The sequence below is a fragment of the Furipterus horrens genome, unplaced genomic scaffold (genome assembly GCF_987537825.1).
Source record: "Furipterus horrens unplaced genomic scaffold, mFurHor1.1.pri manual_scaffold_8, whole genome shotgun sequence".
Taxonomy (NCBI): domain Eukaryota; kingdom Metazoa; phylum Chordata; class Mammalia; order Chiroptera; family Furipteridae; genus Furipterus; species Furipterus horrens.
Window position 1 is genome coordinate 90,409,752 of NW_028327178.1, and position 14,791 is coordinate 90,424,542.

General features: G+C 37.7%; 1 protein-coding gene across 1 annotated transcript in view; it reads left to right on the top strand.

Moving 5' to 3' along the window:
* Nucleotides 1-14,791, top strand: part of ASXL1 (ASXL transcriptional regulator 1) — a 74,474-nt gene that overhangs the window by 3,400 nt on the left and 56,283 nt on the right. Inside the window, exons 2-4 of the mRNA XM_090286218.1 lie at nt 1,976-2,058; nt 2,969-2,971; nt 4,425-4,533. Of these exons, the coding sequence (XP_090142344.1) occupies nt 1,976-2,058; nt 2,969-2,971; nt 4,425-4,533 (195 nt within the window). The remainder of the gene's footprint in view (nt 1-1,975; nt 2,059-2,968; nt 2,972-4,424; nt 4,534-14,791) is intronic.

A 14,791-nucleotide genomic window follows, 5' to 3' on the forward strand; every position in this document is an offset into this window, starting at 1 on the left:
GCAGGCATGATAAATGCCATGATAGATGTATACAGGTAAACAGACATCCTGGTTCTTGCTTATTGTCCAGGCATCATTTTGAACCGTTCCTCCTTTCACTTCCAAGTGCCCTGCTTTGGAAGATAAATTAGTTGTGGAACTATGGGGACACTGAAAAGACAATTTACCTCTGCCTGGCAGAGATTAGAAAAGGCTTCCTGGAGGAAGGTGCTTTCCAAACTGAATCTTGAAGGATGAGTAGGAGTTAGTCCCATCACAGAGATGAGAGAGAGGGAAAATGAGAGAATTTGCAGGGTCGGGAGTATGGGAGTTGGGTGGAACGACATGTCGTTATTGGAACATAAAGTTTGTGTAGCATGTTTGGCAAAGAGACCATATTATTAGGGCCTTGTATGCCAGGCCAGTGGCCACCCACTTTGTGCCAGGCACTGTAGGCACTTATATTAACTCTGATGTTTAGAACTCTTGAGAGGAAAACATCAGTGTCCTTCCTTTATAAATGAGGGACCTTTGGCTGAGATTGGGTAGCTTACTTCCGCAGTTCAGAAGGCCAGAAGTTGACTTCAGTTCTGTTTTTCTGGTGGGCCAGTGGGTCCTCCGGAAGCTAGGCTGCTGCTGAGGGATTTTAAAGCAGGAAAGTGGTGAGGGCATGTTTGTTTTGTTGGGTTGCCCTCCGGCTACAGCAGGTGAGTTCTGCTGGAACAGGGATTTGGTCTTGTTTGCTGATGAATTCCTAGAATTGTTCCTGGCACAAAGTATTTGTGTATTTATTGAATGAAGGATGGCAGCAGAGTAAGAATGGATTTGAGGAAAGCAGGCCTGGTTACAGGGACACCAGCGAAGAGGCTGTTGAGGTGGGTCTGGCGTGAAACTAGCTGTGGGAATGGAAGGACAGGTGACACTTGGGTTTCTGCCTTAGGTGGGGAATATTGGAAGAAGAGGGCTGGGGAATTAGAGAAGACAGTCCAGGTGGGGTGCTCAGTACAGAACTGAAGATGTGAGCGTAGAGTTTGGGGAGAAATCCGGGCTAGAGTATTTGGGAGTTATCAGAGTTTAGGTAGTAGTTGAAATTGTGAGAGATGATAATATTACTCAAGAAGAATAAAAATAAGAAAGAGAGAAACAAAGAACAGGGGTTTTATCTGAGCACCTACTTCTTCAAAACGTGACTTTTTTTGTGCTGAGGGCGCACGTTCTCCACAGTGGGAACCTGGACCAGCAGTCCTGTCGGTCTGTTTGACGCTGTCTCAGCATTTGTGACAGAGCAGCACTTCGTTACAGTTGCTGAAGGACTGCGGGATGTTAGCATGGTTTGGAGTAACCTTAGCACCTGCGTGGGTAGACAGTACAGAGACACTGAGAAGGACAACATTTCTAAAACAACTGAACCTCTTCAAGTCTGAGCGAGAGCTGCAGTTGCTCCCTGAGAAATTACTACCGTGACTTATAGATGCTTCTAACATAAATGGGATGTTCTAGCTCTCATTGTTCTGCTCCCACCAATCATGTAGAAACATAGCTTCATGTTGCCGGCTGGCAAATTGTGTTATGGCAGTTTACACCAGAATTTCACAACTCGGTGGCAAAAACCATTTAAAAATGTGGGTACTAATCAAACTTCCTTGGGAATTAAAATCTGAATGCATTTCTGTCTTATAAATTATTGTGTAGTACTATGTATTCTTTGGTTTAGTCATATTAACATTATCAACTTAAGCAGTAACCAACATTACTAAGACCCTACATACCTTAACAAGTGTGCTAAGATGTATGTTTTTAGAATTGAGAATTAGAATCTTTCAGCTAATTGCAGTCATTTTCAGCAACTGTGTAATTGGGTTTTTGAAGTAATTTTAACTGGAAATATCTAAGTTGTCATCAGTGATACCTCATAGCAGAACTGTAGCCCAGGATATAGATTGATGGCTATAAATGGAAATAGTATACTGAATTCAGAACATTTATATTTCTTCAGGTACTAGAAAACTACTCAGATGCTCCAATGACACCAAAACAGATTCTGCAGGTCATAGAAGCAGAAGGACTAAAGGAAATGAGGTTTGTATTGCTTTTGTTGCTTAATGTGAGGGTTTCATAGTACATGTGTCTTTCTGTAGTTATGTAGTGATAAGTTCACACGTGCATACAGGTACACACACAGACACACACATACTCTCACTTGTATCTAGTGGTGATGTGGAATTTCTCAGGTTGTGTGTCCTCCCAAGTATAGGGTGGGAGTGTGAACATCCCTTTGTTTTCATCAGAGGTCCAGTGGCTTTCCCCATCCTTGCTCTTCCTTAAATCTTGACATAGAGCTTTTGTGTGTGTGTGTGTGTGTGTGTGTGTGTGTGTGTGTTTGTGTAAGAGTCTGCACATTTTCTCTTGTACTGTTTTATAAGTTTCGGTAATAGAGAAGGGGTGGACTCTGATAGGCTTTATTAAAAGTTACCTTTCTCTTTATATTGTATCTCTGAAGTTCTTTGTTTTAGAATCAAAGAAGGGTGATCTCATCATCATAAAACCTTTTTTTTTCCTCTTACTGATTCTAGCCATTCATGATATAGTAAATTCTGGGGTGACCTTGATTTTGTTATCCTATGAGGTAGTTTTCCTGGAGAAGCAACAAGTTAGAAACACAAAAAGAATTGCAGTCATGAAAACCAGTAACTGGTTTTTTTTTTGTTTGTTTGTTTGTTTTTTAATGAAAGAGGAGAGTTCAACACAGTCACTTCTTGGGCCTCAGAATAAACAGCATATGTTTTCACTGGTTAAGCTTTAGCTTCTTGGAAATGACCTTTTATAGGGTCACTTTCCAGTTGTCAGTTCAGACATTCTTAAATTGACATTTTGTGGGGAGGGAAGATTGTGCACTGTGTCGTGTTATAATTGTGCTTTATTTTTGTTTTTATGGGCTATTTCCCATCATGCTGCTGTCTGCACTGCTGTTGGACCACTATGCCTATAGAAGGTAAATTAGTCCCTTTGGGACAAATGGCATTAAGAACCTTAACTTGTTTCTGCTTCTTGCTCTTATAGGAATTCTGAAAGCAGTCATGGTGGCTGTGATGAGTGAGCAGCTCTGTCATTTGTAGACAGGGGTATAGTGTGTAGGAGTCACACTGTTCGCAGAAGGATTCTGCCAGCATGCTGTTCCCCCTTGTAACAGAGATTTTAGCACACCCACTTGATACTCCAGATTCTGCTCAAGGTTCCTTTTAGAGATTGGTTTCTTGGTGGAAATTTTTTTAGTATCCAGTGTGTTCCAAAGCTGAATAAGTAATAGATTTTGTAATGGCTTTTTTAGATTCAGAAATTATTTTTAACACTCTGTATAAATTAGGGCCTCTAGTTCTGAAAAACGCTAAGAGGCTTTACTTAATACATTTATATATATATTTAACATGCTGAGGAGAGGGAAGAAAAAATGCACAGGTGAACCCTGCCACTAAGCACATTATAGTGCCAAGCTCAGTTACCATTAATAACGGGCAGTGGTCTGTATTTTTGACAGCTTTTCTATTTTAAGATCCAGTAAGTAGCCTCAGATTCACTGAATTGTCATTGTTTTGCTGCCTATTGTTATAGCAGGACCATGAAATAACTTTTTCTGGTTTAATGTTTGAGTGCTATTGGGTAACAAATCCATTTGACTTTTCTTTTTATATTTGAATTTAAACGATTGCTCCTGGGTAAGTGTAGAATAAAACACCTCCTTCCCTCTTCCCAACGGAGAAAAAGCATATGAAATAATGTTCTTTTGTGTGCTTATTAGAAAATATTTAACTGAGGGGGAAAACAGGTGTGCTTGTTTTCTTAGGACAGCACCATTGATTCTGTGGTCTTTGTGTTTATGTCATGTGGCAGTTTCCAGGCATCAGATGCTGGTTGAGATATAGAGGCTAGGACACATTTGGTATTGTTTTTAATTACTATTAAATTTTAATTTAAAAATTTTAATTTAAATATAGGGTAATGGGTTTTTTCAAAACTCCTCTGAGTTCTCTGGGTGTGATTTATGTGAATTTCATCTGTTACTCTTTCCACTACCTGCCCCCCTTTTTTTCTTTTTGTTTTTAGAGAGGGGGGAAGTTGGGGAGAAAGAGAGGGAGAGAAACATCAATTGGTTGCCCTTTACATGCACCCTGACCTGGGACCAAACCTGGAACCTAGGCATGCGCCCTAAATCGGGAATTAAACTGGCGACCCTTCGGTTTATAGGATGGTGCTCAATCAACTGAGCCACACTGTCCAGGGCACTCTTTTGCTGCTTTTAAAGTGGAATTGTTACTATGGGATCTTTTTTTTTCTGTATTTCTTGCTCTGGTTCTTACTGATTTAAGAATGAGTCAGAGGGTCTTAGATCTTTGAGTAAGTAGATGTATGGATTTATGTGACTCACTCATCCTTGTATGTTTTTACAGCGGGACATCCCCTCTCGCATGTCTCAATGCTATGCTACATTCCAATTCAAGAGGAGGGGAGGGGCTATTTTATAAACTGCCTGGCCGAATCAGCCTTTTCACACTCAAGGTAAGTAATATAAACTCTATTTTAGTGCAGTGATTCTTAAGCTTTTAGTGTACATAAGAATCACCTGGTAGGTCTGGAATGAGGCCCAGGAATTTGCATTTCTAATAAGCAAGCAGGTGATGGCTGATGCTGTTGGTCCTAAATGGCAGTTGACTGAGATGTTCTAGTATGAACAGGATATTAGGAAACATTTAGTCATATCAGCTGTTATGACTATATTCAGCTTTTCCTTGACTATGTCTTTGTAGGTTGTATGCAATAGAGGGATAAGTACGTGTGGGGTAATTGCAAATGTGCCTTAATTAGTATTTTGTTTGTAATAATATTGTGAAGGATAAATTACTGGGCAGCTAAAGGAAGACCTACTCTGTGGAAAATAACTGAAATGTGAACATGTAGATTTTCAAAAACTCGTTAGCATTTACTAAGTGACACTAATTAATTACAAAGGAAGAGAATTTAAATCAGGTAGAGTTCATAATAAAGCTGAAATGAGCAGCCTCTGTATTTTTCAACTGTTTGTGATATAGATAGCTATCATTTAAAAAAGGAGTTGGCAAACTTTTTCTGTGGAGGGCCAGATAATAAATATGTTCGATTTTATGGACCATACTATCTCTATCATAACTATTCAGCTCTGTCCCTGCAGCAGGAAAGCAGCCATAGACAGTGCACCAATGAATGGGCCGGGCTGTGTTCCCAAAAAACTTTACTTACAAAAACAGCAACAGGACAGATTTGGCATAGGGCTCTAGTTTCCTGACTCCTGGTGTAGACATAAGATGACCTGTTGATGGTGAGGAAACTGAAAATTGGATGCTGACCCTTATGCTCTTCCATAATGTAGTTATAAATTGCAGTAGTCTATAACCTTTTCTCTTCCAGATTGTTTTCGTGACTTTTCTTGAATTCAAAGTTAAAAACGAGCAAATATCAACTATATAACCTGTAGTCATAAAACTTGATCTTTAATGTCACATCAAGTGTGTCTGTGGATATCTGTGATGTTTTCTATATTTTTATTTCTAATATTTTGGACTTTTTTTTTTGTTAAGAGGCAGTATAATATTGGGTTGGCTAAAAAGTCTTTTAAGTTTTTTCCGTATGATGGCTCTAGTCGTGCTTAGTTGGCTTTAACTTCATTCCAAACAATGTTGTTAGATTGTATTGTGACAGCTGTTACATCAGTATACATTTAAAAAAATTTACCAAAATTGGTGAATTTTTGTGCAACTATTTTAATATTGAAGATGGAAGAAAATGTGGGACATTTTCGGCATATAGTGCTTTTTGTTATTTTAAGAAAGGTAAAAATCCACTGGAACACAAAGAAATTTGTGCAGTGTTACGGAGAAGGTGCTGTGACTGATTGCATGTGTCAAAGTGGTTTGTGAAGTTTCTTGGTACTGTTGACATTTTGGCCAAATAATTCTTTGCTGTGGGGCTGTCTTATGCATTAGAAGTTGTTTAACAGCACCCTTGGCCTCTACCACTAGAAGCCAATAGCAGGAGATAGTCACCATACTCAAAATATCCAAATCAATCAAGTTATTGGTGAAAATGAAAAATGTGCCTTTAATGTTATGGTAAAAACCATACAGACTTTTTGCCCAACCCAATATAATGGTAGGAACTGAGCTTTGGGAGAGACAGCCTTGAGTTCAAAACCTCAGTTTGTAACCCGGGACAATTTAGTCCCTCTTATGGTAGTATATACATTCCTGACACAGAATCAGGTTCTTTTTTTTTTTTTTTTTTTTTTTTAGGATCAGTTCTTAATAAATGGTAGCTTTTATGTCTTTATACAAGTTCTTCAACCATAATTGCTTATTAATGGCAGTTTTTTATTACATGTTGTTATATATGATGTAATTATGTATAATTATAATTATCCATATTATATATATTGCAGTATGCTTGTTAATGGCATGTTTTTATTTTAAGAGGGAGGGGAAATACCTTTTTCTATGAAGGGTAGGAACTGAGTTTTATCTGTCTTTGTCATTTGTCTCTTGGCAGAATTCTTGGCATAGTCCATACTTGATAAATATTTGAACTGAATTAAATTTTTCATTTTAATTTTAATGTATCTGAATAAACATTGTATGAATCTGCTGTAAGCTTGGGGGTGTTCTGTTGGTCTGCAGCACCCTGTCTGAGATGAGTTGATTGAACATGTGCTCAGCATGTCCTCTCATTGGCCTTTGGGTTTGTTGGTTAGTCTTCATAGTGTCTTGATTGTTGACTATCACCCCTCTGATATTCTTTGTGCTCTTTCTTGGCTAATGGTTTGCTTGTCTGGTTTCCCTAGGGAGACTAAACTCCTTGAGGGCAGAGACTAGTTCTTACTCATTTCAGTGTCCACTAGAAGCTGCCAAATCATATTTAATGAATGAATTAGTACATAATGGCTATATTCTTATACTTTATTATCCTTTTGTTTTGACATTTGACGTTAATACAGCTCATAATTTTGATGAAACTATTCCTAGATCTGCCTTTGGCATCTGGCTCATATCTCAGCTAAAATGAAAGGTTTTACTGTTAATGGCTTGGTAGAACTTTTGTTTGATTAATTATCTGTGTGTGTCTTTTGATTTTAATCTGTTATAAAAGCAATATATGCAAAAGCAACAGAAAAAATAAAAATAACCCATAAATTCTGCTGTCTGCAACTTAAGTAATAATTTGTATTAATATTTGAAAAAATGGATCATACTTTTCTTAAGTTTTGCTGTTTCCTTTATTCTGTTAGTATATTTGCCATGTTGATACTTGTAGAGATGCCTTATTATTATTAAAAACTCTTGTAGGATTCTAGATTTCAGGTTATGAGTATGTGTTAATTACTAGTTCTTGTTAAATGCCTTATTATCACCACATTATCTCCCAAAACTTGTACAGGTATTTATTATTATTATTCAAGAGTAAATGAGAAAGGTACCAAAAATCTGATCCAGCTGATTACCATGCTGGTCATCTGAGAACCCAGGCCTGCCCAAAAAGCACTCAAGTTCAAGGCGGTGTTAAGTACTTTCTAAACATTTTTTATCCTTCATTTTATTATTTTGAAAAACTTTCAAACCTACAGTAAAATGGAGGGTGCACTACAGTGAATACCCCACCTATCTAAGTTTCTTACTGATTGGTACAAATTTGCCACATTTGTTTTATCCCTCTCTACATAGGGTATTTTTTGTTTGTTTGTTTTAATCAGAACCATTTGGAAGTGTTAACTAGTACTAGTACTTCACCCCTAAATATTTTAGAAAGTATGTTTTAAGAGCAAGGATATTATCCTACATAACCACAATATCAGTATGACATTCAAGAAACAAAATTGAATGGATGGAGACTTGGGGTAGTAAACATAAAATACAGTACAGATGATGTGCTGTGGAGTTGTGTACCTGAAACCTGTATAATTTTGTTAACCAGTGTCACCCCAATAAAAAGAAAAAAAAAGAGACTTAACATTGATACAGTAGAATATAATATATAGTCTGTATTCAGATTTTTTCTGGTTCTAAAAATATTCTTCATAGCTTATTAACTCTAGCATTGTCAAACTCATGTATTGCATTTGGTTTTCATGTCTCTTTAATCTCCTTTAACGTAGGACAGTTCCCTTGCTGTTTCTGTCTTTCATGGCATTGATATTTTTGAATAGTCCAGGTCAGTTGTCTTGTAGAAGTAAATACGTTTTTAAAAGACTAATGAAAGTGTAGAGGTCTTGGTTATTTCCAGACTCCTTTATGTTTGTATTGCTAGTTCAAGTCTGTTGTTCTAGGTTGTCGCCCAGAGCCACTAAGCAGTGAAGGATGGAAGTGATGGAATATTTTGTGGGGTGGTCTACTTAAGGGTCAGGTTCTTGCCTGTAATGAGGGACAAGAAAACACAGATTATTTAACTCCTATTTCTCATTTTTCCTTTTGAAGGTGGTAGTGACACCTCTGAAATCTCGTGGCTTTTTTCTTTTTCTTTGGTCTAAGTTTTCTCTTGTGTGTTAAGGAAAAAAGCACGGCCAGAATGGCTTGGTAGTCTTGCCCCACCCTCTTCCAGTGGGCCATCGAGGTCAGAATTATATTTATCTATATGGTTTTGCTACTTAGTTGAAAATGGGAGTTTTTTCAGTTTGGGTACATTTGTGTAGCCTTGGTCATGATTAACAAAGGTTTTCTGATAAGCTGCAGGCTTTTTAAGGCATGCCACGGGTTCCTTGTCTGATAAAAGTTGTCCTGGATAATGCGATGGTACGTTTGGCACTTTGTTTTATTATTTATTTAGTTATTTATTTTAAATTTTTATTGAACTTATTGGGGTGACATTGGTTAATAAAATTGTATAGGTTTCATGTGTACAGTTCTGTAATACATCATCTGTATATTGTACTGTGTGTTCGCCATTCCAAGTCGAGTCTCCTTCCGTCACCATTATCCCTCCTTTCCCTGTGGTAATCACTATACTGTTGTCTGTGTCTGTGAACGTTTTTTCCCTTAATCCCTTCACTTTTTTACTCAGCTCCCTAACCTGCTTCCCCTTTGACAGCTGTCAGTCTCTTCTCTGTCTCTGTGAGTCTGTTGTAGATGCTTGCATCAGTCCACAGAGCTAGTCCTCAGGGTTGCATGGGGTAGATGCAGTCTATCCATGCTTGGAATTCTTGATTTGAGTTGTTTTCCTTAAACTGTTCCTGAAGTCAGCTGTCGGTGCCCATCATTGCTTGGTTAGAGGTAGGATTTATATCATTTTTTACAGTTGGGATTTACTCTCCTATAAAACCGCTGTGAGTTCTTCATAGTGTTCTACATTTTTAGGACCTTCATGTTGAACTACTGTGCTTTTGTGACCTGGTGGTTGTGTCACTGGTGAGTTTAACCTGTATTGGTGCAGAGTCATTCTAGCGCCCACTGTCAGGCATTGCGGCAGTCACCTGAACATTGTTCAGTTTTATTGTGGGATGTTGCTGAAATCAAAATGTCACTTAGGTCACTTAAGGCTATTTGCACTATTATACCTCATGTGGGGATAATAGGGTTGAGCATTCAAGGTCTTTTAAGTCACTTGTCAAGCTCAGTTGAAGCTTTTTAATATATAATATAGAATTAAAAAAAATAAAAAACATCTTTTTGATAAATAGAAAACTGCATTTGAAATGTTCATCCATTAAAATCCATAGTTTGCAAACAAAAGAAAGGGAAAAGCAATTGGAGGAAGAGAGGGAAATAATTATTGCAGTCTCACACTGTTATTTATAGAACTACAATTAAAATATTCATGTGTAACTCCACATTTATGGCAGTTTCAAAACTATTTATATTTCCATTAAATACTGAGAACAAATGGAGTAATCCTAGACTTAGATACAGTAAAATTACAGTCTATCATTTGAAAGGCTGTAACAGAATGCATTTTGATTTTTGATAGGTACACAGCAAACATAGTGAGTAGTCTTTTAAGAATGCAATTCACATCATGCCACTATCCTGACTGGCCCTTGGCCTATCTCTCTGATCTGCTCTCCTAGCATTTTCTCCTTGGTTATTATACTTCAGCCACCTGGCCTTTACTCTGTTTCTCAAATATCCAAAATTTGTTTCCCTATTTCAGCCCTTGCACTTGCTAGCCTCTCTACCTGGAAAGCTCTGTGGTAACTTCTTCTCATTTGGTTCTTTGTCCACAAGTATCTTCTCAGATACTATCAATCTACAATCTAATTCCACAACATTATGAGGTTTTTAAACGTGTTTCATATCAGTATCAGGAATTACCTCATTTGTTTGCTTACTTGGTTATCCTGAGCTTCCCTCATTAGAATGTAAGTGCAGGGAACTTGTTTTCACTGTGTCTCCTGTCTGGCACATAATAGGTACTTAACATATACTGGCTGAATGGAAAGTAGAAGATGGCATCATCAAAATCTTTAGCCAGCTAGTTCTTGTAACTCACCTTTTATATCACTTTTATTATAGAATGTGCGTATTTTTGGGTTATTTTTTCTTCCACTTGGCAAGTTGTCTTTGAAAAACCCTTTTTTTCCTTGCCCTGTTTGAGCAGTTCCACATAAATCTGGAAAAACCTGACATTAGAAACAAATCTTTCCCAGGCTGTGGCCATAATCTGGTTCCTCTTAATTGCTGAAGGCAGAAACTGAATCATTAGATAAAATTTGAAATTTTAGGTATGTTTTATTTATTTTTATTTTTTAAAGATTTTACTTATTTTAGAGAGGGAGGAAGGGAGGGAGAAAGGGAAAGAAACATCAGTGTGCAAGAGATACATCGATTAGTTGCCTCTCAAACACTCGCACCTGGGGACCTGGCCCACAGTCCAGACATGTGTCCTGACTAGAAATTAAATCAGCAACCTTTCTGTTCCCAGGCCAGCGCTCAATCCACTGAGCCACACCAGCCAGGGCTATGCATATTTTAGTTATCATGTTGTTATTCCTTTTAGAGTTTTGAACTTTTATATTGTTTGTTAGAAAAATGAATTTCTAGTTTCACTTAAAATGGTAGTGACATTCTTAGACAATATCTTTTATAATCTATGTTAGCCTTATTAACTATATGATCTTTTAAATGCTTAGAATCCTAGAATTTTAGTGTAGCAGGGGCTCTCAAATCATCTTTATTGTGCAGGTTGAAAACTGAGCTTGTAACAAACAAATCAAATAATTTATCTGTGATCATACATTGTGTGACAAATAACAGGTGGCTGAGTTGGGATTAAAACCCAGGGCCCCACGTTTTGAATTTGATTTCTCTTCATTATGCCAATTTAGAATAAAAAGTTTTTCTTCAGGTTTCATGACCTTTGGCCACGTCACCTTTTTGAGGCATCTTGTGAGTTGAGTTGCTTGGTATTTCTCAAAATGTTCGTTTTACTCTCTGTAATGAAAATTCTTGTTCAGCAAAAGCAGTGTTTCATATCCTTAGGTATAAACTCTTGAGTTATTATGGCTGGTTAGTTTGAATGTCTGCACTCTGCATTAATTATACTGGGGCATTCCTGACCACAGGTGTTCTTTCCTATGGCAGAATGAGTGATACATGGTGGTAGTCAGAGCACCTGGACTCCAGGAGTCAAGGCTCCAAGCACAGCGCCTCACGTCTTACCAGATATCTCCATTTATATGACTTTTTCCTTAACGTTAAGGAACTGAAATTGATTTAAATTGGTTATTTAAATACATCAAGTAAAAGACCTTTTTATCTCATAAAGTGGAACTGCGAAATATAGATGACTGAAACTGCGCTGCCTGCAACAAGCTTGAGGGCCCTGCTTCTCCATCTCTGGGTTCTGCCATTCCCACCCCATGAGCCAAGTGCCCCAGGCATCTTTCCTGGACCAGGAGCTCTGTTGACAATCTCCTAGAGTAAACATTCAGTCAAGATACTCATTGCACTCACATTCTCATATCTTGACTATTTTGCGTGAAAAGTAAGGCAGCCCTGGATGTTTTTCTCTCCTGTTCTTTTGTAATGCACTTGGTATGTACTGGAGGCTGACTGCTTCATTGCACAGGAGGCCTGGTGAGTAGGACAGTGCCATTTGCTCTGGATAGTGGTGGCAACAGTTGAGTTTTGATGAAGGCTTTGAGCTCTCATCAATAAAAGTTTTCCCTTATTTGTTGGAGTGATTCTCAAGGGATGTCTAGAACTGCCTTTGATAAAAGGGATATTCCATTATCTGACAGGGTTCCAAACCAGCTCAGAGAGAAGAGAGAACTTGATTGTTTTGGGGGCCCTGGTCAGACTCGAGTTCTATTCCTAAGAGATGAACTGCCTTTTGTCTTGAAGTTCAAAGACCTGTAAGAACAAATTGGTAACGGTCAGGTAGCAGACTTGGAGAGCACTACCAACTGGGATGATTTTGTCACAGCTGGGGGGAGGGTGTGTGTGGCAGGATGATAATTTTAGGGTTGCTAGAGCATTTTTTAAAACAAAGATATAAACATTTTTAAAGTCTGATATTAAAGGACCAGGGTTCTAGGAAGATGAAGAGACTACATGCTGCAGGCTTCCTTGCGACTGTATTTGAAAAATACTTTTCTTTAGGTCAGCCAAAATGAAAACTGCATTTGATCTCTTCAGTCCTTCAGATCAGACTTTTTGGGAGAGTTATTTGAGGAACTTGTTTAGTCTAAGAAAGTTGCTTTTTAATCTAGCATAGCTAAATCTGGAAGAAAAGATGGAAACTCATGTTTGAGTTTTAACTAGATTCCAGCCAGGCATCATGGTCTTCACATTAGTCTTTTAGAAGCATAAATATGTTTTCTACGTCTGCTAATGGGGAAACAGCCCAGGAGAGTTTAAATAAATGGTACAAAGTCACATTTTTGGTTCTTTGAGTGATTTGAATTTAACACATGGAGGACAAGTTTGGAGGTTTTAAGTTTCAACTAAATGAGTTGGTTCTCAGACTCAAGATTTTGAACAAATAACTTTTTAAGTTCTTTGTTCACCATGGGTTGGAAGAGAATATGGAGCAAAAAAAAGATGTCTTTTTTTCTGTTTGTGAAGCTTCTGTCTTCTTCGATTCAGTTGTACTAGATGGACTTTGAAATGTATGCCTGTAAGTGTCGGCTAGTCCTTTTGTTTTAGACTTCTCTTTGACTCTTGCTGTCAGTTATTCTTTGGTAAATGAGTCCCTGGCAATAGTCCTTTTAGAACTTCTTTTTTTTTTTTGTTTCCATTTTCATTGTCACTACCTTAGTCTAAGTTATCCCCATGTACTGGATATGAACTAGCTCCTGCTTGGTCTACTTGCTTTCTTTCACTTTTGCCCCTCAAGAATCCATTTTGCTCCTTTGTAATCCACACAGCAACAAGAGGAATTTTTTAGTTTTATATTTTATTATTGTTGTTGTTGTTTATCCTCTAAGAGGACATGCTTATTAATTTTTAGAGAGGGGAAAGGAGGGAGAGAGGGAGAGAAACATCGGTGTGAGAGAGATGATCGATTGTCTCTCACATGTGCCCCAACTAGCAACTGACCCCATAACCCAAGCATGTGCCCTGATTGGGAATCGAACTCATGACCTTTCAGTTTATGAATGATGTGACATTCCAACCAACTGAGCCACACCAGCCAGGGCAAGAGAGATTTAAAAACAACAACAACTTGATCATAACACATTTCTGTTTTGATACCTGTTGATGGTTTCCTATGGCATATATCCCCAAAATCCAAACCTTGCTCCCATATTGTTCTTTCAATTGTTTGAATTCCTGGAGCTCTTTCCAGTTTTAGGGTCTCCATTTGGAACTCTCTTCCTTCCACTTTTGCCTGGTCTCAACTTAAATATCAGTTCCTTAGCAGAGCCTTATCTCTAAATTGGATTTTCTTGTGGTGCCCTGAACTTTACTTCTTATCACTTATAGATTTATAATTATATAATTATTTGCTTAATCATTTGAAGTGTCTGGGACTAAGCCTTAGGGGCAGAAAATCTGTATTATTTTGTTTTTGGCTATATCCTCAACATCTATCATAGTAGGTGTTCAGTAAATGTTTGCTGGATAAGTGCAGTGGACAAATATATAGAAAGAGATTATTATAACCTGATTGGTAGCAGTTATCTATGCCAAACAGTTTAATTGATTCAGGATAGTAATTTTTAGTATTAAAATTGAATTATATAGTATAGAGTGTTTATCAAGATCTCTTTTCCAAGGAATGGAGTATTTGAAAACCTCCAAAGTGTAGGCTTTATTTTCTCCAAAGAAAAAAAATAATGTCCAATGTAGCTTTCGAAATCTAGTGTCATATTGATTCCTGATCTTCTATATGTGCCCCTCCATTTTTTTTTAACTGCCTCTCCCTAATAGCTTCTCTGTTCTTTTCCATGATTATATACTTTAGTGTGGGTATTTTTACATCCCATGTGCCTTACTCAAATGTTTAATTATCCTTGATTGAGGGGCCTGTCTTGAGAGTTAGGATCTTAAATACTAGTGGAATTTTTTAAAAAAATTTTATTGATTTGAGAGAGAAAGAGAATTTTGATTTGTTGTCCCACTTACTTATGCATTCATCATTTGCTGCTTGTATGTGCCCTGACTAGGATAGAACCCACAGCCTTGGCGTATTGGAACAATGCTCTAACCAACTGAGCTACCCTGCCAGGGTCACTAGTGGGAAATTCAGTGCGTTGTCGTTTTGTGGCTTCTCTACTCCATAACTCATCCTATCTCAATCCTTGTCCAATACCTAATTTAAGTTCTGATCCTGTCTGGAATTTAGGAGATGAATACTC